The sequence below is a fragment of the Protopterus annectens genome, chromosome 16.part0, assembly GCF_019279795.1.
Source record: "Protopterus annectens isolate FY-2018-M chromosome 16.part0, PAN1.0, whole genome shotgun sequence".
In the NCBI taxonomy this organism is placed as follows: Eukaryota; Metazoa; Chordata; order Ceratodontiformes; family Protopteridae; genus Protopterus; species Protopterus annectens.
Window position 1 is genome coordinate 40,974,650 of NC_056750.1, and position 23,046 is coordinate 40,997,695.

A 23,046-nucleotide genomic window follows, 5' to 3' on the forward strand; every position below is an offset into this window, starting at 1 on the left:
CCCTGACCCTCTTTAAATATAACCTAGAGCAGTGGATTAGCGACTGCAAATTAGCTCCTGGGGTGGGGGCCATGTCCTTCCTGGATAGAGGAAGTCGGTATTAACTACCATAAACCCTTACCTATGCAAACTTCACTCATCTAAACAACTATTGGGGCAACTTAGGATAAATATGGCTAGGCTTGTAAGGGCTCTAGGACCATTAGCCTAGTAACTTTCTGTGAACCTATGAACATATGAGTGCATTGGCCCTTAGCACTGGTCTTGTTTTCAGATCTAGCAGGCTGTCTGGCACTGAGAATGTGTTCTTTCAACCCTTCTGTTTTACATCCATCTCCTGATTGGAGGATACTTTCCTGTATGCTGTTGTCACCAACATTGATCTTTGTGGCATTTGAGAAGATCATAGCCCATCATTCAGCTCTATAAGGGGATGCTTCTGATACCTCATCTGCTCCAAAATTTCCCTATTTATTGGTAACCATTGGCACTCATCATCCATCCCATAGACGAGCCCATCTCTGATGGCCTCGAGCTGTTTCTTCCTCAAGGGACTAAAAACTTCTGACTCTTCAGATGTTCATCGTGTTACCCTGCTGCAGTCATCACACTTGGGTTATCCTGTCGTCAGGCGGTCCCGCAGTCGGCCGGAATTCCAAAGTCTTGGTCCGGCGTCGGTTGCTGTCGCCTCTTCCCTGACGTCAGAGCACCAGGGGTATATATAATGCAACCGACGCCATTTTCTTCAGTCTTTCTTGCTGCGCGGTGCCCGAAGCAGAAGCAGTTCGCAAGTGCCTGTCGGCTGACTCCTGAAATTTTCGAATTCGAATTTCAGACCGAAGTCTTCTATAAAGCTAAGTACCCCGTTGGGGAAATTTTTCTTGCCTCAGACCGATGTCAGAAAAAGTTAACAATTGTATTTCTTGTGGGAAGCAAATACCTCATAAGGATTTTCATTCTTATTGCATATCTTGCCTATGCCCAGACCACGACGTCACTTCTTGTCGGTTTTGTGCTAGGTTTAATAAGCGTACTATTAAAAGATGCTTTGATTTCGCACGACACTACTTCGGTAGGAAATTTAACTACACCATGCCGTCGGAGCAACCGACTACCAGCGTGCACAAAAACGCAGGGATAAGGACAAGGCAGCCCAGGCCTAAGCCAGATTCCGAGGACTCGGCTGATCCGGTCTCCAGTCCTCAGTGAGGCTCCGATGCAGCCCCTGACTACCGCAGATCTGGAACCAGAGACCACTATGGAAATTTTGACGGAATGTACCAGGCCGACGCAGCCTTTTACTTCAGGCCCTTCCGACGACTTTGCTTCAAAAGACGTCGGTGCTACAGAAACGCCATCGGTTTCTTAAGGCGTTTTCAGACCGACAACTCTCACCATTAAAACGTTTTCTAAGTCGAAGACTCCTTCTAAATCTAAAAGGACTGCACTTCAGTCTCCTGTTCAAGGCCCTATGCCTAAGAAACAGATGCTCAAAATGGCTGAAGATTTGATTTCTTTAATCAGGGGTTCACAGCCCCCTCCTGACAAAAGGCCTAGACAAGAGGAAGATTTTGCTTCCTCTGAGCAAATGTCCATTTCTTCAGACTCCTCTGAGGACCAAGACTATTCCTTCTCTCCTTATGAAGACTCTGATGCTGAGGGGACTCTATTCCCTCAGCTTCTCCTCCTGAATACTACTCCTTTGGGGAAACTTTACACACTATGAGGGAACATTTTCACTGGGAAGGTCAAGACTACTCTGATTCAAAGAAAAGGCTCAGAGAGTTTATTTTACTCCCCCAACACAGACCACTTGCCATCCCACCAGTTTTGGACATTGTGGATGATGTCTATTTAGAATCCAGTTTCAACCCAGACTCTCTACCTCCTGCTCCGGCTAAGCCTGACAGATACTACAGATTGCCTGACTCCCACAAATTTCTTTACAAAAGCCCAGTAGCTGACCCAGAGACTATCTCCCAGGGTCCCAAGGGGGCTAAGGCTTCTATGGCTAAAAACCCAGTACCTTCTGAGATAGATTCCAGAGCACTAGACAGGTGGGGGAAAAAGGTTTACACCTCAGCCACACTAGCTAATGAGGGCACTGAATTGTCAATTTCATATGCTTAAGTATCAGCAATTTCTAATCTCAACAATCTGAATTGAAAGAAGTACAGGATCTGTTGCACGCCACTGAGCAGGTGGGCAAACATACCTTACAATGTGGGTTTGATTCTTTGGAGGCCTCCTGCAGAGCAGCTGTCACTGGGTCTGTTATACGTAGGCATGCTTGGCTAAAGGAACAAACTCTGCCTGATCATGTTAAAGCAAAACTACTAGATGCTCCCTTACAGCAGGACGTTCTTTTTGGAGTTAAAGCAGAAGAAGTTTTAAAGAAAATGGAAGATAAGGCAAAATCTATGCAGACAGTCAAAGATTTCCTACAAGTACAACCCTCTCGCTTCAGCAGAAACTGGCTAACAAAAAATTGGTTCTTTCCAGCCACTGACAGACTGCAGAGAGGTAAATACAGATGCCCAAGGGGCAGAGGACAACCACAAGCCCAGTATAAACCTCGCCAATGGGGCACTACAACACAGAAGGGAGGAGAAGACAGGTCCCAATCTACCAGAAGGCAAACTCAATGACTTGCACCTCATCTGGCCAAGCAATACCCTCTTGGCAGCCCCCTTGGGGGGAAAACTCACACTTTTTGCAGACAACTGGCACATAGTCACAAAGCACAAATGGGTCCTAGACATAATTTTACGAGGATACAGATTCCACTTTCACACCTTGCCAATGAAAAGAGGAATGCCAAACCTGCCACAAAATCAGTGAGCAGAGGCACAAAAGCAAATTACAGCTCTCATTGACATGAGAGCCATTCAACTGGTACCTACTCGAGAGCAAGGCCAAGGATTTTACTCAAGACGCTTTCTAATGCCCAGAAAGGACAATGCCTGGAGACCAATTCTGGACCTTTCAATTCTAAAGACTTATTTACAAGTACCCAAATTCAAGATGCTAACACTACAGCAGCTACTTCCCATGTTGGGCAAGGAAGCATGGCTAGTAACGTTGGACCTCAAGGAGGCATACCTGCATGTCCCTATCAGACAAAGTTGCAGAAGATACCTCCGTTTCATTGCAGGTTCAACCCATTACCAATTCTCTGCACTGCCCTTTGGCTTATCTACTGCACCCAGAGTTTTCACAAAATGCCTGGCACCAGTAATTGCATACTGCAGACAAAGAGGAATTCAAATATATCCATACCTGGACGACCACCTTATCCAAGCAGAAAGCAAAGACATTCTCTTACATCATCTGGCCTTTGTAAAGCATCTACTAAACTGCCTGGGGTACACAGTAAATGAAAAGAAGTCAAAACTAGTACCCTCACAAAAAATGACATTCCTTAGGTTCATAGGTTCATAGGTTTATACTAGGCTATCTGCCCTAAGGCATTTATAAGCCTAGCCCAAAGTTTTGTGGCTTACGCCACCCCTTATATGAAAAAATACTGTGCCCATTAGTTTGTTGTGCCTCTGTCCAGCAGTGACACAGAGATTATTCCCTGGGTAAACCTACGATCTCCCATCCACAGGTCAAGATTTCTCTTGAACAGAGCCAGCGAGGTGCTCTGCCTCACATGGACCGGGATTTTATTCCACAGCATAGGGAGTCTCTGAGTGATAAATCTATCCCTCCAGCACGTCCTATTTATATCCGTGCTAAGGTTTAAGTCGCTTGCTCTAGTGGTTTTGGTGGATTGGGATTTTTTGAGGTGGAGCATGTCCATTAATTCCGGGTTGGACATGGCCTTGTATGTCAGGCACATGTCACCTCTGAGCAGACGGTATGCGACTGAATAGAGCTGGAGTTTCTTCAATCTGGCAGCATATGACAGATTTTGGAGTCCCTTTATCCTTTTGGTGAGGAACTTTTGGGGTCTCTGCAATTGCTGCAAATGTCGGGTGAGATACATCCCGAATGGGGCATTGTACTCGATCATTGGTCTGATAAGTGAAGAGTACAGGGGAACAATGACCTCACTAGATCTGGATGTGAATCCCTTCATGATCAGGTGGGCAATGTAGAAGGTCTTTCTAACCACTTTAGCAACGTGAGTGTCAAAAGAAAGGCCACTGTCAACCTGGGTCCCCAGGTCCCTGATAACCTCTTCTGTGCTTAGTGGATTGCCACCTATATGGTAGCTTGGGGTTACCTTGTTTTTCCCGAAGGGTATGACTATACATTTTTGGCGTTTAACTTCAGGCCATGGCTCTGGCACCAGCTATCTGTTTCCGTGAGTCCCTTCTGAAGGATATCCGTGTCCGATGCACTTTCCACTATGGCCAGTTTGCAGTCATCTGCAAACTTTGTCAGCCAAAGTCCTCCCATGTTGGCCTGTACTTCTGAGAAGTAGATGCTGAACAATAGGGGCCAAGGACCGAGCCCTGTGGGACACCACTTGTGACCGCTTGGAGTCTGACATAGCCAGCAACTCTAACCCTGTGGGATCTGTCCTTAAGCCAGTTTGCAACCCATCTTGTGACATATGGGTTACATTTAAGCTGGTAAGTTTTTCTACAATACCCGAGTGGGGTATTGTGTCAAAGCCTTTGCAAGGTCAAGGTAGGCTGTATGGACTGCCTTTCCTCATCAATGGCCTTGGTGACTGTTTCAAGAAGTCGACCAAGTTCAAAAGGCATGATCTGCCCTTGACGAAGCCAAACTGGGTCGGGTCCAATGTCTGCAAGTCCCCTATATCTTTGTTTATGAGCTCCATTATGATCCTCTCCATAGCTTTGCAGACTAGACTTGTTAAGCTTATGGGGCAGTAATTACCAGGGTCCGAGAGGCACCGCCTTTGTGGAGTGGGACCACAGTTGCCGACGCCACTCCTTGGGCACGATCCTGTGGTAAGGCTGAGATTAAATAGCTGCCTTACGTGCGGGTTTAATTCCTCATTTAGCTCGTAGCACACAGCCGGGACCCCATCCGTCCCATTGATGCTGTGTTTTTAGCTTTAGAGAGAGCAGCTTTCACCTGCGCATTTGAGATGTCTGGGAGGCTACACTCCGCTGGGATAGTTATCTCTCCTTTAGGGGGGGAGAGGGGGGTGAAGTTTGCACTGAACCTGTCTGCCAGTATGTTGGCAGTGTCTGTGGGTTCAGTGATTTTTGTATCATTTTGGACTAATTCTGAGCATATCTGGGAGTTTCCACCCAGGTTCCTAACATAGCTGAAAAAGGCCTTATGATTGTCCTTTGAATCCATGGCAATTTTTCTCTCAAAATTATCCTTAGTTGATTTTATGAGTGCTCGTATTTTCTACTAATAATGATCAGGGGTGACTTCCCTTTTATGGATTTTGTTCTACCATGTAATAGCTTTCTCCTCTTATTGTAAAGTTTGTTAATGGCTGGGGTCCACCAGACTGGACGTTTGCCCTTTGTGGAAAGAGTCTTGGTTTTATTTGGGGTTGCCTGATCCATGCAGTCCTGGAGGTGTTCATAAAAGGCAACTGTAAGGGCTTCCGAAGCTTGGGTTGTGGTTTCCACTGGCTCAGGGGCCTTGAAGGATACCACACCAGTCTTGAGTAGTGTGAAGTTTGCTTTAGAGAAGTTCTTCACTGTGGTCTTTTTGTTTGGGGTGGGGCGGATGTGGATTTCCAGTGAGATTAGTTTATGATCAGATCTCACCAATGAGGGATATACTTCCGGTGTGGAGCATTTTGTCCCCATGTTTGTGATAATGAGATCTAGTATATTTTCTCCTCTCGTGGGAACAGTGACTAGCTGTTCCATGGCATTTGAATTTATGAACTCCAGGAACCGTTGGGCTAGAAAGTTAGGGCTTGAGTAATGTTCCCAGTCTATATTCGGGTAGTTGAAGTCACCCAATATGATGGTGTTTGGAGATACATTTATACCCTCCAGTGTCTTCAGGAAGGCTGTGTGGGGTTCCTGGGTTTGAGAGGGTGGCCTGTAGCATGCTACAATTTGTAGAGCAGTTTTGCCTATGGTTAGCTGCACCTGGATGGTTTCCGAAGCTTCATGCGTTGCCACCAACCTGGAGGTGTGGGTATCCTTTTTGAATATGGATACACCCCCTCCTTTTGTGGTGTGGTCCGGGTTTTGGGGCCGGAACGCATGATATGAGGTAAAACTGGGTGCCAGCTTGAATACAACGGCCCAGAAGGCTTATCTTACGTCAGACAAGCAACTACAACTGACTCAGTATTTCAAGACAATGGCAACAAAGACCCAATTAACTGCAAGAAAAATTCTGCAGGCTTTGGGCTTCATGGCATCTTGCATACTAATAATACCATTTGCAAAGCTGCATATGAGGAAATTACAGTGGTACCGAAAAAGCGTATGGTCTCAACACAGCCACAGCTTGGACACAATGATATCTGTCATTCCCTGCCTACAACAGGAATTTCTATGGTGGACACAGGCATGTCACCTCAACAAGGGTCAGCCTTTCACCTTGCCCTCAACCAGGCAGACTATCACAACAGATGCTTCAGATTACACCTGGGGGGCACACATGGCAGGACAGTGCATTCAAGGCCTATGGACTGCAGATCAAAGAAATCTGCACATAAATCAAAAAGAGATGCTAGCTGTACAGAAAGCTCTGACAGCCTTCAAGGATCTATTACATCCAGGACAACTTGCAATAAAGACGGACAACAACACAGTAATGTGGTACATAAACAAACAAGGGGGTACACATTCCTACCCTCTATGCAGGCAAGCAATGATCTTATGGAACACAGCTGTGGCCTACCAAGTCCAGTTACAAGCTCAATTCTTGCCAGGACAGAACAACACATTGGCAGACGACCTCAGCAGAAACATCAAAGATTCCCACGAGTGGAAACTAGATCCACAAATATTTGCAATGATAACTCAAAAATGGGGCCTTCCAAACATAGACCTGTTTGCCAGTCTTCAAAACTACCAACTGACAAAATTTTGTACAAGGACATTCCACCATCAAGCTTGGAAAGTGGACTCTCTCTCTTTCAGTTGGAAAAACCTGACAGCATATGCCTTCCCTCCATTACCTCTCCCCACAAAGGTTCTTTTGAAGGTAAAAAAGGAGAGACCACGACTGATTCTCATAGCCCCAGACTGGCCACGCCAGCACTGGTACCCGCTATTGAAAAATATGGCCCACAGCCCACCATGGATATTGCCTCAACTATCCCATTTGCTCACACAACAAAACAAACAGATTCTTCACAGCCAGCTCAAAACTTTAAATCTGGCTGCATGGCAAATCAACTAAACATCCAACCAGCTCCTCTTTCACAAGCAGTTCTGGATGTTATTCTGGAAGCCAGGAGGCCAAGCACCAGGAAGGCTTATTCGGACAAATGGAAAAGGTTTTGTGCCTGGAACCAAACTAAAGGCCAAGACACAATTCAGCCTCACATGCCTCACATTCTACAATATTTAGCTGAGATGTTGCACAAAGGACTTTCCTTCTCCTCAATTAAAATCCATGCTTCAGCTATTTCAGCTCACTACAACACGGATCCACCTTTATTTTCACATCCTCTTCTAAGGCAGTTCCTCAGAGGGGCAAAAAACGTTAGACCACCCAGGAGAGCTCCTACACCAACATGGGACCTCAACTTTGTTCTGGAAAAACTAACGCTACCTCCCTTTGAACCAGCTTTCTCTGCAGATCTTCAGTTCCTATCATGGAAGACTGCCCTGCTCCTAGCAATAACTTCAGCTAGGAGAGTCTCGGAGCTACAGGCACTAATGGCAGTGGAACCTTTCCTTATTTTTCATCAAGACAGAGTTTCTCTATGAACTAATCCTTCCTTTATGCCTAAGGTGGTTTCCAGTGTAGGTTTAAATCAAACCATCCACTTACCCACCTTCTTCCCCAATCCACAGAACAAAGGTGAGAGACTCCTGCATTCCTTGGGCATTCACAGGCAGCTTCATTACTACTTGGACAAAACTAAGGCTTTCAGAAAAACTGACCAGCTCTTTGTATCCTATGCTACAGCTTCTCAAGGGAAGGCTATATCTAAGCAAACCATTTCTAAATGGATAGGTCATTGCATATGTTTCTGCTATACCCATCATGGGAAACCAGTTCCTGCTACCATGAGATCCCACTCTACCAGGGCAACAGCTACCTCTACAGCCTTTCTCAGGGGGGTTCCAACCAAGAAAATTTTAGAAGCTGCAACTTGGAGTTCAGTACACACCTTTACCAAACACTATCACTTACCTCTTTACTCTAAGTCCAGGGCGGGCTTCGCCACTGCAGTTCTGCAGGGCCTTATTGCCTCCATTAACCCCCTATGATACCTCCCCCCTACCTTAGCTTTGGGATTCTACCCAAGTGTGATGACTGCAGCAGGGTAACACGATGAACATAGTACAGATGTTCATCGTGTATACAGCTGCAGTAATCACAGATGGGTTCTCTGCCGTCAGGCGGGTCCTCGGTCGGCCGAATTCCAAAGTCTAGGTCCGGCGTCGGTTGTTGTCGCTTTCTTTCCTGACATCAGTGAGGCAGGGGTATATAAGACACAACCAACGCCATTTTCTTCAGTCTTTTTTGCCGCGCGGTGCCCGAAACAGAAGCAGTTCGCAAGTGCCGGTCGGCCAGCTCCTGAATTTACGAAAAATTGGAAACCGAAGTCTTCTTTAAAGCTAAGTACCCCGTTGGGGAAACTTTTCTTAACTCAGACCGATGTCAGAAAAAGTTAACAATTGTATTTCTTGTGGGAAGCAAATACCGCATAAGGATTTCCATTCCCTCTGCATACCTTGTTTAGGCCCAGACCACGACGTCTCGGGCTGTCGCTTTTGCGCTACTTTCAATAAACGCACTATTAAGCGTCAGGCGGAGTTGGCACAACACCTTTTGCTAAAGCCTTTCATTATAAAATGTCGCTGGGGACTCACTACCGCTTTGTCCAAAAGCACAAGGACAAGGACCGACACGAGGTCCGAGGTCTCCACCAAACCACGCCAAAACCGCTACACGTGGTCCGTTCTCAGCGAGACGCCTATGCAGTCCCTGACTACCGACGACACTTCTTTGGCGGTGTCTTCTGTAACCGAGACCGCAGGTACCTCGGCCCATACCCAGACTACAACCACCGGCCACTGTGTGTGTTGAGCCTCCTAATGTGGACAGGTCCACTTCCACCCATGGTGTCTTTAGACCCTCATCTTCCTTTTCCATTAAGGCCTTTACTAAGTCCAAATCAGCCAGGCATCCCAAGAGGCCTGTTGCACAGGGCCCATCTCCAGGCTCCATGCCTAAAAGGCAGATGCTTAAAATGGCTGAGGATTTAATTACTCTTATCAGGGGTTCCCAACCCCCTCCAGACAAGAGACCCAGAGTGGAGGAAGATTCTCCCTCTTCTGATCAGGGCTTCATTTTTTCAGAACATTCTGATGTAGAGGAACACTCTTACTCCCCTTTTGAAGATTCTGATGCAGAGCAGTCCATTCCTTCTGTATCTCCTCCAGAGAATTTTTCTTTTGGGGAAACCTTGCACACCTTGAGGGAACACTTCCATTGGGAAGGCCAAGACTTTTCTGATTCCAAGAAAAGACTTAGGGAATTTCTTTTGTTACCTCAACACAGACCTCTGGCGATACCTCCTGTCTTGGACATACTTGATTTTTATTCGGAGGCTTGCCTTAATCCGGATTCCCTGCCTCCTGCCCCAGTCAAGCCTGATAGGTACTACAGAGTTCCTAACTCCTACTAGATGCTCCTTTACAAAAGGATGTGCTATTTGGTACTAATGCTGAGGAGATACTACGGAAAATGGAAGAAAAAGCCAAATCTATGCAAACTGTCAAAGCTTTTCTACAGGTTCAACCACCACGTTTTAGCAGAAATTGGCCTTCTACAAACTGGTCCTTTCCAGCCACGGACAAGCCCCACAGAGGTAGATACAGGCGCACAAGGGGCAGAGGACAATCACAAGGATCATATAGAGGCAGGCAATGGCAAACACCAGCACCAAGAGGTGGCGAAGACAGTGCACAACAATACAGGAAACAAACCCAATGACTTCCTCCTTTCCGTGCCAAGCAAGTCTCAGCTGGCAGCACCCCTGGGAGAAAAGCTGGCATTATTTACAAGAAATTGGCATATTGTCACAACAGACAAATGGATCCTGGACGTTATAAACAGAGGCTACAGATTTCATTTTCACACTCTTCCAAAAATGAGAGGCATGCCAAACCTGCCACACAATCAAAGGGCAGAGGCACAACTACAAATTTCAAAGCTCATAGACATGAAAGCTATTCAAGAGGTACCTACTCACGAACAAGGTCAAGGTTTTTATTCCAGGCTATTTCTGGTACCAAGGAAAGGAACCGACTGGAGACCCATTTTGGACTTATCCATCCTAAACACATTCTTACTGCACAAAATTCAAGATGCTCACATTACAGCAGCTTCTTCCCATGCTGGGCAAGGAGTTTTGGCTGGTAACATTGGACCTCAAGGAGGCATACCTGCATGTCCCAATCAGACAAAGCTGCAGAAGATGCCTCAGATTTCTTGCAGGTTCAATTCACTGTCAATTCTCTGCATTGCCCTTTGTCTTATCTACTGCGCCCAGAGTATTCACGAAATGCCTGGCATCAGTAATTGCCTACTGCAGACTTCAAGGGATACAAATTTACTTTTATTTGGACGACTGCCTGATCCAAGCGGACAGCAAGCACATACTTCTGGAACATCTGGCTTATGTAACACCGTTACTGAATTCCCTGGGATACACAGTCAACAAAGAGAAATCCAGGCTAACACCATCTCAGAAAATAACTTTCCTGGGTGCCAACTTGGACACAAACACCCAGATCTTACGCCAGAAAAACAGGGGCAACTAACTCAGTACTTCAAAATACTAGCAAATTGTACCAGGCTTATTGCAAGGAAAATCCTGCAGGCTCTGGGCTTCATGGCATCTTGCATTCTTTTAATCTCATGTGCAAAGTTGCATATGAGGAAACTTCAATGGTACCTAAAAAACCTATGGTCTCAACACAGCCACAGTTTGGAAACAATAATAGCAATAATTCCATGTTTGCAAAAGGAATTTCTATGGTGGGCCCAAGCATGTCAAACAAACACAGGTCTCCCATTCTGCAAGCCTCAAGCAAATCAAGTCATCACAACAGATGCCTCAGATTATGCCTGGGGGGCGCACACATGACAGACAGGTGCATTCAGGGCAAATGGTCCCAAAAGGAAAAGCACCTTCACATCAATCAGAAAGAAATGCTAGCAGTGATAAATGCAATTACAGCTTTCAAGGACCTCCTGCATCCAGGACAATTATTGATAAAAACAGACAACACCACAGTAATGTGGTACATAAACAAACAAGGAGGAACACATTCATACCCCCTGTGCAGACTAGCCATGACACTTTGGAACTTGGCTCTGGAATGGCAAATCGAACTTCAGGCACAGTACTTGCCAGGTTTGGAAAACACGCTGGCAGACAATCTAAGCAGAAATATGACAGATCCACACGAATGGAAGTTGCATCCTCAAGTGTTTACAAAGATAATCCAAGCGTGGGGGAGGCCAGACATAGATCTTTTCGCCTCCCACAGGAATCATCAATTGGAAAAGTTCTGTTCAAGGACCTTTCATCCAAAGGCCTGGAGAGTGGACGCCCTTTCATTCAGTTGGACAGCATGGACAGTTTACGCTTTCCCACCTCTGCCTCTTCTGCCCAAGGTACTCTTGAAAGCAAGAGCAGACAGACCGAAGATGATACTGATTGCTCCAGACTGGCCAAGACAACACTGTTACCCACTCCTGAGGAGCCTAACACATACTCCTCCCTGGTCCCTACCTCTAATGCCTCTTCTGCTGACTCAGCACAGCTACAAAACTCTTCACAGTCAGCTGAAAACACTCGATCTCGCTGCATGGAAAATTCCTTAGCACCACAACAGACCCTACTCCCCAAAGAGGTGCAGGATGTCATTTTGGAGGCCAGAAGGCCATCTACTAGAAAGGCTTACTCCGCAAAATGGAAACGGTTTTGCTCTTGGAATAAGAAAAAAGGCCAGGACCCTAGAAAACTGAATTTGCCTCTGGTATTACAGTATCTAGCTGAGCTGCTGAACAGTGGACTTTCATTTTCCTCTATAAAAATCCATGCCTCAGCCATTTCTGCAGAATTCAACACTGATCCACCCTTATTCTCTCACCCACTCTTAAGACAGTTCCTCAGAGGGGCTAAGAATATAAGACCACCAAGGAAACAACCAATACCAGCCTGGGATCTTAATTACATTCTAGAAAAATTAACATTGCCTCCCTTTGAACTAGCTGCCTCAACAGATTTGCAATATTTGTCCTGGAAAACAGCCTTCCTTCTGGCCATTACCTCAGCTCGTAGGGTTTCGGAACTACAAGCCCTCATGGCTGTGCAGCCCTTTCTCATCTTCCATCAGGACAGGGTTTCCCTTTGAACCAACCCGTCATTTATGCCTAAAGTGGTGTCCAGGGTAGCTTTAAATCAAGCCATACACTTACCTACCTTTTACCCCAATCCTCAAAACAAAGGGGAAAGGCTGCTACACTCCTTAGACATCCATAGACAGCTACGTTATTATTTGGACAGAACAAAGCCTTTCAGGAAATCAGACCAACTTTTTGTGTCCTATGCTGTAGGAGCTCAAGGGAAGCCAGTTACCAAACAGACAATTTCAAAATGGATAGGCCACTGCATACGGTTTTGTTACTCCTATCATGGAAAATCTGTCCCTACAGGCATCAGATCCCACTCCACTAGGGCCACAGCTATCTCTACAGCCTTCCTCAGAGGAGTTCCTACCAAAGATATTTTGGAGGCAGCCACTTGGAGTTCTGTGCATACCTTCACAAAACACTACCACTTGCCTTTATATTCCAAAACTAGAGCAGGCTTTGCCACTGCTGTGTTGCAGGGCATTCTGGCTCATCCCAGTTCCACCTAGTGCCTACCACCCTGTGCGTAGCTTTGGGATTCTACCCATCTGTGATTACTGCAGCTGTATGCACAATGAACATAGTACAGTTTTGTACCTACCATAAATGTAGATGTTCGAGTGCTAATACAGCTGCAGTACAGTTTTCCCTCCCTCCTTCCCCTCTTGGTAAAGGCCTAGGGCCTAACCCCTCTTCATACAACCTGATTGGGTTATCCTTCTATGGTATATTTGCTTGCAACTACTGATTTTTGATTATATTGCATAGCATGTATATAAATATAATTTATGTATTGCCTTCCTTCTGGGGGCACCTGACATCTGGGGCAAGAAAGACTGAAGAAAATGGCGTCAGCTGTGTCTTATATACCCCTGCCTTACTGACGTCAGGAAAGAAAGCGACAACAACCGACGCCGGACCTAGACTTTGGAATTCGGCCGACCGAGGACCCGCCTGACGGCAGAGAACCCATCTGTGATTACTGCAGCTGTATGAGCACTCGAACATCTACATTTATGGTAGGTACAAAACTGTACTTTTTGTACCTACCATAAATGTAGATGTTCGAGTGTTCACCTTGCTGCAGTCCAGGTTACCCTCCCTCCATCCCCTCTGATCTACTGGCAACATCTCTTCTATGCCTTACAGATGTATTTGCTTATAGCTGATGGGATTTTGTGTTTGTGCAGTGTTTGCTCCTTTTGGTACTAATTCTGACCACCTTTTTGGGGGCACCTGACATCTGGGGCAAGAAAAACTGAAGAAAATGGCTTCGGTTGCATTATATATACCCCTGGCGCTCTGACGTCAGGGAAGAGGCGACAGCAACCGACGCCGGACCAAGACTTTGGAATTCCGGCCAACTGCGGGACTGCCTGACGACAGGATAACCCAAGTGTGATGACTGCAGCAGGGTGAACACTCGAACATCTACATTTATGGTAGGTACAAAACTGTACTTTCCCTTCCTACTTGAAGTGCATAGAAAGTATGTGTGTAAAAGGAGGTGCTTGTTTTCTCCCCAAGAATCTCTCACTGAGGTCACCAATCTCAATGAAGGGGAAGTGTCTCCACAGACCTCCCTCTGAAGATACCAGTTTTGGTGATCTAATGGAATTATTGAGGCAAAGGGGGAACAGTCCCACTGACACCCCTTCCCCGAATGACAATGTGTTCTTTGAGGCTTTCAGGACTGGCCAGCTTACTACTTGAGTGGTCCATCCTGCGTTTTGCCTCATTGATGTAGTCTAGCAGAGGTCATGGAGGGTTGTGGATTCCTTTCAAGCCAGTAACATTGTCTATTCCTTCCAAGGATCACCCCCATTGGATTAAATGACCTCTTGTTGATTCAGTTGTGATTGCAACAACTACCAGAAAGGAGCTGTTAGAAGAGAGTTTTATGTTCCTTCTGCCTAATAAAGAATCCAGAGAAGTGGATTGATTCAGAAAGCTTGTTTATGCCTTGGGAACGTCTAACATTAAAACACATTCAAGTTCATATTATTATTCTAGTGGGCTGATTGAGTCCGATTATTTTTCATGCCTTATGAGTACTCCCTCAACAAGACAATGGTAGCAGAAATTTTCATTTGCTGGTGTCAGCCTTGCTGCATCCTCTTTGCATCTTCTACCATTTCAAAAACAGCAGCTACTTTGTCCTCCTCCCTCAACAGTATCAGCCACCGGGGACGCTGTAATCCATACTTGACCACCTTGTTTCCTTTATGTCTTCTCGCCAGTTCTGTTAATAACAAAGTTCTTACAGAAAGCCTCCCTGTGCAACACAACAGTGATTCTCATAGCATCTTTCTGGCCTTAGCAAGTTTGGTTCCCATACTTGTGGCCCCATCTTTTACAACCACCATGGATCCTTGATCCCAAACTAGATCTCCTGTTTTACCCAGCCCTCAACTGGACAGTCATGTCTCTCAAACTAACCCCATGGTTTCTCCAATTCCAGTGATGATCAATGATTCATCTTTACCTTCTAGAGTGGTTCACAGTTTATCTCATTCACAAAAGGCTTACAATCGATAAGTTTGTTTTTTTTATTTGGATTATTCTCGAGGCATTAGATCCTCCTTCAGCTTCTCTTCCATTTAGTCTGAATTTGTTTGGCAGATCACTTTGATCCATCAAGGTACAACTGGCAGCATGCTGGTTCAAATTCGTCTTCTTTAGCATCCCTAAAAACCTCTAAAGCCTTTTTCAACAGTACCATCCTATTGAGACTTCCAATTAAGGTCTCAATTCCTCTTTGGATACCTTGATCTTGCCCTTATGCAACCCCCTTTCAAGGCCTGTTTCTTCTGTTACCTTGACATTTCTTTCTTGGAAGATCTTGTTCTTGGTTGCAGTAACTTCAGCCAGGAGAATTTATGAACCACAAGCGTTACTCTGCAAACAACCATATTTTACCTTTCACAAAGATATAGTAACTCTTAGACTGAAGCCTACTTTTTTGTACTTAAAGTAGGTTCAGAGTCACCTTTGAGACAGTTTCTCCAGTTCACCCATCTTTTTCCTGACTCATTCTAAGGAGAATACAATTTGCATTCTTTAGGTGTGCATCATCAACTGTGATTTTACATGCATCACACAAAACCAACACGTACAGATGCTCATCTGTTTGCATCTTTTTTCTAATTTCAAATGGCGATTGAAAGATTCTTCAGTCACTTTTTCTAGATGGATGTTGGACTGGTATAACCTTTGTTTTACAGCTCAAAAGGCTCATGTTTTCCAAGAACACATTCCATTAGATCCATCTCTATATTTACTGCCTTTTTCAAACAGTCCACTATGGAGGGTATATGTGCTGCTGCAACATGGGGTACTTTGCACACCTTTATCAAGTATTGCAAACTTTGTCTTATGTCAAGATCCAGAGCAGCCTTTATTTCCACCATATTCAGGGGTATCTTGCCATGATGCCACCCCAGAATCATGGTAACTGGGAATTCTGTCCCAAACAGTCAAGATAGACAGTGGGAACAACACATGATATGAATGTTAGGTAGTTAACACTAGATCCTTGTTGTCCCTCTTCATCCATCTTGACAACTCTTACTCCTCCCTTTCCTCTGCCAAATTGTAACAACTCCTTATGGCTTCACCATGGAACCTAATAGAGCTGTGCGTGAAGCCTTGCTCCTGTCTTCATTTCTTGCTTCCCATATTCCTAAGAGACATCCCGTCAGCGTTAGGGTCAGATTCAATCTGAGGAGTATCCACATGCATATTATGTGAAAGGGAGAGCACTGGAGAAGCTCTAAAAGTTAGCGACTCAGATCAGCCATGAGGCAGGTGACCTCATAGTTGAAATGGGTGGAGGGGGACAACAAGAATCTAGCACAGTGATAAGTACATAACCTTAGCTGTGGTGCTTGATCGTGTCATGGGGAGAGCAGTCCAGTACTTGGATTTCCAAATGCATTTGAAAATGAGCTTGGCTGGTTGGAAGTCTGGCTGTGATATCTTACTCAGTTAAGACGACGGTGTTTCCCCTACTTTATTTTTCATGTGTGGCTGTTGCATAGCAGTAGGAAATGCATTGAAAGAGCAGTGAGTAGAAGCAAGGGTGTCTGTGTAGTGAAGCTTGCCATGTTCCACGGAATAGTAAATGTTAAATATGTTCAGTCATCTTTAAGCAATGTGTGAGCATGAGTGGCTGTTCTCCGAGTTTTGTGTGTCTTCTTCTCAAGTATGTTCCTTGGAAAGTTAGCGTTATGTTATTTTTACAACAGGGGTCTAATTCTGCAAGATCTGACATTCGTTCACCTTGGTAATCCTGATTACATTGACGGGAAGGTGAATTTTTCCAAACGCTGGCAACAGTTCAACATTCTGGACAGTATGCGTCGTTTTCAGCTTGGGTAAGTAGTGCTTCTGCAGATCAGCATCTTTAAATTGTCTGTTTTATTGTTTGGAAGTACTTTAGTAGCAGACACATGCTTCGTAATTTCAGGAAATACCTTTATTTCCTCTAATTATTTGTTATGAAAACTGTGCTGTACATTGGATAAAATTATTTGCTTTTGAGATTTAAGTAATTTCGGTTATGCTAATTCTTTTTGCTTCAGCAAGTTAGAATTCCATAAACCGAAGATATTTTACAAACAAATCTAGAGTGCAGAGTGTTAATTATGTTAACGAGAAAAGACTTTAAATGAATGTGCCTATAACTCTTATTTCAGGGGGTTCACATGTAAGGTACTCCTATGTGCTTTATCAGTTGTTAGACACACACTACATATTATGGCCAAGAGAAACTGAAAAGCTCAGAGACTGTGCTTCTCTTCTCAAAAAGAGAAAGGCTTGTCCCGGTCAACAAATGTTAAATAAATAAATTATTATTAAGGGTATCTGTACACTTTCTTGTGTTCCTTCTACTATTCTAACTTTTAACAGCTTGCATTTAGAGTTTGTGAAAAATATGCTCCTCTTTGTATGCTTTAAGCATCTTGTGAAAATCCGAGTGTTGGCCCTGTTGTGTACTGTCTTGTTTTAGACATCTTCATAAGTTAGTGTTACCTTCTGCGCTGCCCTGCTTGCTGTGCTAGATATAGTTATTTGGTGACATCTAGGTGCAGCTGCCGAAATGAAATGCCATAACATTTGTTCACACTGCAGTGTTGCCAAAATTGGGAACTTTAAAACAAATGTATTCAGAATGATCTTCATGTCCATACTTGTTATCAGGGGTAAAGTATGAAAACAAAGCTGAGTGCTGTATAACAAAAAGGAATGAATAAGCCAATGTTACGTCCTGCCTGCATGTTTGAATACCTTACTTAACATAATTTATGAAATGATGTTGACATGCAGACTGTCATTAAAAATAACAGATTTAAATGTACTCCGTGGACTTGTTGCAGATGATGTGCAAGTTTGGTATTGGTTTATTATCACTACCTACCATAGTATGTTAAAATAAAATTGATTAAAAATTTGTATTTAGTGCAGTTGCTTGAACTCCGGGGATGACTTAAAACAGACATGGACTTGCTGTCTTAAAATACAAGGTGCTGTGATGGTGTGTAGCCAAGAAGCAAGGCAGAATTGGTTATGAATGCATTGTGAATATATTACAAATTAAAATTGGTATTGCAACCCAGTATGGCCTTCAAAATGTTGTGTTTGCTTATCTGCAATAGTTTGATTCAGCAGAAGTAGCAGGATAAGGTTGTATGTACAGTATATGTGGCATAACTTCTAAAAGATCTGCTGCTGGTGAAACCAACATGTACAAGTTACCAGCCAAAACACTGCCACATCAAACAAGGCAGGTTTACTGCTGCTGGTTAACACAGTCATTGTGTAAACAGACAAATTCATAATGCAGCCTCCTATCAAAATACTGCGACTCGGAGCTGGTATCATCTGATTTAGGAAATGCATGAATTGCAACAAAACCATTCTCTCAGTATAATTTCCAATAATGAAGAATAAAGCCACTCACTTTTCAAGAAGGTAATTTTTTTCTTTCATGTACCTGTATGCATTATGTTTCCTTAAAGGTGACCAGTTTTATGGCATAAAGAGATAAAGCCCCAGCTATGACATGGCCAATTCAGCTTCAGCTAACACTCTGGGAATTTAAAGAGCTGGCAAGGAAGAAGACTGGCATTCACATTCAGTAATGTTTTTACTTGAATCGTACTAAACATGAGCAACTTTGTCAGTTTTCACCAGTTAAGCTTGGTTAGAAAACTACTTTGGCAAAATGGATTACCGGTTCTATCTCAATCTGTTATGACAAGACTGGTAAGACACTGCCTGTTTCTTCAAAAGCACATTTCTGTCAGGGTTCAAGTCACATCTGTGGTTTCCTCCGAAGTCTTCCACTCGAGGATATTACAGCATTTGCTACTTGGTCTTCCTCGCATACCTTTGTGAAACATTAAAGCCTTGACTCTATTTCCAGAGCAGGAATTATTTGAAATAAATATATTGATAGGCTTACTGAGATAGGCCACCGGTATAGTAGGGATTCTGTGCTGCTGTTCCAATGTCCAGACAGGACTTGAGAAATACATAAGTTATATACTCTCCCCTCAGTGTTGTCCTTCCTGACAGATCTGTGGGGTCATTTGGAGAATGTGTGATCTCATGCTTATGTCATAAGGCTAGTAATCAGTAAGATAAGCACATGGTAAGAAGGAGATCAGGCTTGTGAGGGCTGTCACTAGATGACACCAAATGCAGCGGTCCTGCTGTTCTAGTGAGTGGACAGAGACCAGAGGAATCTAACATACTGGTAAGCACATAAATTACAGTGGATATAAGTAGTTTACACACCCCTGTTAAAATGCCAGGTTTTTGTGATATAAAAAATGAGACCACAATAAATCATTTCAGAACTTTTCACACCTTTAATGTGACCTATAACCTGTACGATTCAATTGAAAAACAAATCTGTTGGGGGAAGATATAAAAAATAAAAAACGTACAATAACTTGGTTGCATAAGTGTGCACACCCTTAAACTAATACTTTGTTGGAAGCACCTTTTGATTTAATTACAGCATTCAGTTTTCTTGGGTAGAAGTCTATCGGCATGGCACATCTTGACTTGGCAGTATTTACCACTCTTTCTTGCAAAAGCACTTCAAACTGTCAGATTGCGAGGGCATGTCTTGTGCACAGCCCTCTCCAGGTCACCCCACACATTTTCTGTTGGATTTAGGTGTGGGCTCTGGCTGAGCCATTCCAAAACTTTAATTTTCTTCTCGTGAAGCCATTCTTTTGTTGATTTGGATGTGTGCTTGGGGTCATTGTCATGCTGAAAGGTGAAATTCCTCTTCATCTTCAGCTTTCTAGAAGTCGTCTGAAGGTTTTGGGTCAAACGTCACTGGTATTTGGAGCTGTTCATAATTCCCTCCACCTTGACTAAAGCCCCAGTTCCATCTGAAGAAAAGCAACCCACCCCAAAGCATGATACTGCCACCACCATGCTTCACCGTGGGGATGGTGTTCTTTTGGTGATGCGAAGTGTTGTTTTTGTGCCAAACGTACCTTTTGGAATTGTGGCCAAAAAGTTCAACATTGGTCTCATTAGAACGTAACACATTTTCCCACATGCTTTTGGGAGACTTGATGTATTGTTTTGCAAATTTTAGCTGCACCTGGATGTTTTTCTGTGTAAGAAAAGGCTTCAATCTTGCAATCTTACCCCATAGCCCAGACATATGGAGAATACGGGAGATTCCTTGGATATAACTGTTTGGTCCCTCAACATTTCTGGCAGAGTACTCTGTAGTGAGTTTGTAAAGTCTGCCAACTTATTACACTCCCAGAAAGCATGTTCCCAGTTTACCTGCCTTTTTTCCCCATCATAACTCCAAGCAGTTGCTGTCTGCCTGAGGAAAAATTGTCTGACATCTGTGTGGAGTATAAAAATACATGTGCAAACCCTTTCAGGCAAACATCCTGAACCTTCTGGAATTTGTTGCATTTTTGGAAGCTGTACAGATGTCCTTCTACTGGCCCTTTTTAAATTGCTTTTCCATTCCGTCTTCTCAAACTTTCTCTGATTTATTCTCAGTTATTGTGCAGTAGATGATGTCCTTCAAGAATGCAACTGCAGTCATAACATATGGGTTGTCCTGCCTCAGGCAGCCCTCGGTCGGCCGGATTCCAAAGTCTGGGTCCGGCGTCGGCTGGTGTCGCCTCCTCTCTGACGTCAGAACGGCTGGAGTATAAAGGCATCGGCCGACGCCATCTTCTTTAGTCTTTCTTGCCACGCGGTGCCCGAAGCAGAAGCAGTTCGCAAGTGCCGGTCGGTCAGCTCCTGTGTTTTCAGTACTGAAGTCATCTAAAAGCTGGCACCCGCTAGGGAACATTTTTTCTTGCCTCATCCGATGTCAGAACAAATTGAGAAAGTTAATAATTGTTTGTCTTGTGGTAAACAAATACCTCATAAGGACTTCCATTCTTATTGCCTCCCTTGCCTGGGCCCAGACCACGACATCTCGGCCTGTGCTGCCTGTGCTTGCTTTAATAAGCGCACTCTCAGGCACCGGGCAGAATTTGTCAAGACTTTTCGCTAATCTTTCGCTTATATCATGCTGTCGGAACAACCGACAACTCAATCTACCAAAAAACGAAAGGACCGGGACTGACATCCTCGGCCCGCGTCCTCCACCGATACTCCTCCTAAACCCTCCGCGAGTGCTTTGGTCCCTTCGGAAGCGGTATTTCAACCGCTCCAGGCCGACGACACAGCGTTAACACGTCCTTCGGTCTCGGAATCTACACCGGTGCCGGTTGTTGATTTTCCTCCAGAAACCGAAGTTCTGGATCTACCCGACACCATTCCTGTGGACAAGGTTACTCCTGCACGTGGGGCAGCTAGGCCTCCTGTATCCATGTCCATCAAGGCCTTTGCACGTGCTAAGGCCACCAGCCAGGCCAAGGCCCATCCTAAACCTACGGCCCAGACCCCTTCTTCTGATAAACAGATCATGTCTCTTGCTGCAGATCTTATTTCTCTTATCAGGGGGTCTCAGCCTCATCCAGACAGAGGTTCTCAGCCGCCTGCAGAGAAAAGGCCCAGAACTGAGCAGGGCGACAACCTCTCTTCAGATGAAGCATCTGGGGATTCTGAGCTTTCAGATACCCAAGAAGAATCCTTCCAGGCCTATGAGGACTCTGATGCTGAGGAATCAATTCCCTCTACCTCTCCTCCAGAGGATTTTTCGTTCGGTGAGGTCCTACACTCTATGAGGAAGCATTTTAAATGGCAGGGTCAGGAATTCTCTGATTCTAGGAAAAGGCTACGTACCTTCCTCGAGCTACCCCAGCACAGACCTTTAGCTATCCCTCCAGTTATGGATGGTCCTGGATGATGTTTTCTCCGACTCCAGTGCTAACCCTGATTCTCTCCCTCCTGCTCCTGTCAAGCCAGACATATGTTATAGGGTCCCTGACACCCACAAACATCTCTTTAAGGTCCATTTTGTGGATCTAGAAACTATTTCACAGGGCCCCAAGGGAGTGGCTACTTCCACAGCTAAGAATCCACTGCCAGCGGATAGGGAAGCTAGGTCCCTGGAGAGATGGGGTAAAAAAGTTTATACCTCTACCACCCTGGCCATGAGGTCACTTAACTGGCTTTTTCATATGTTTCAGTACCAGGATTCTTTACTGGATGATTTACAGAAAAAGATAGCCTCTCCTGAGCCTATTGATAGAAAGGCATTGCAGGATCTAGTACATAATACTCAGCAGGTTAGCAATCATTTTCTTCAGTGTGGTTATGATGCATTGGAGGCTTCATGTAGGGCAGCTATGACTGGGGCTGTTATACGTAGACATGCTTGGTTAAAAGAACAGCCACTGCCAGACCATGTTAAAGTAAAGTTACTTGATGCACCTTTGGAAAAACAGAAGCTTTTTGGTGCTAATGCACAAGATGTGTTGAAGTCCATTGAGGAAAAAGCTAAATCAGTACAGACAGTCAAAGATTTCCTCCAGGTTCAGCCACCCAGATTCAGCAGGAATTGGCCTTCAAAGAGTTGGTCCTTTCCAGACACTGACAAGTTTCAAAGGGGAAAAAAACAGGCGTGCCCGAGGTAGAGGGCAATACCGAGGCTCCTACAGGGGCCGCCAATGGCAACCACCAAATCAAAGAAGTGGCGCAGGCAGTCCAGCTGCACCACAAGGACAACCACAATGACTTGACTTTCATACCATCTACAAAGTCTCAAAGAGAAGCTCCTTTGGGCGGAAAATTATCCTTATTCTCAAAAAACTGGCATATCTTAACCAAGGACAACTGGATTCTGGATTTAATAGACAAAGGTTACAGATTCCACTTCCATACTTTACCAATAAGACAAGGCATGCCAAACCTGCCACTTCATCAAAGGGCAGAGGCACTCATTCAAGTTTCAAAGCTGTTAAATATAAAAGCAATAGAAAAGGTCCCTCCACAGGAACAAGGCCAGGGATTTTATTCAAGACTGTTCCTTGTTCCAAGAAAGGAAAACAAATGGAGGCCTATACTGGACTTGTCTACTCTAAGTACTTA

General features: G+C 44.5%; 1 protein-coding gene across 1 annotated transcript in view; it reads left to right on the plus strand.

Annotated features, from left to right (window-relative positions):
* The window catches only part of RAPGEF1 (Rap guanine nucleotide exchange factor 1), a 2,911,094-nt gene that overhangs the window by 2,776,583 nt on the left and 111,465 nt on the right, over positions 1–23,046 (plus strand). The window contains exon 25 of the mRNA XM_044058589.1: positions 16,761–16,889. Within this exon, the coding sequence (XP_043914524.1) occupies positions 16,761–16,889 (129 nt within the window). The remainder of the gene's footprint in view (positions 1–16,760; positions 16,890–23,046) is intronic.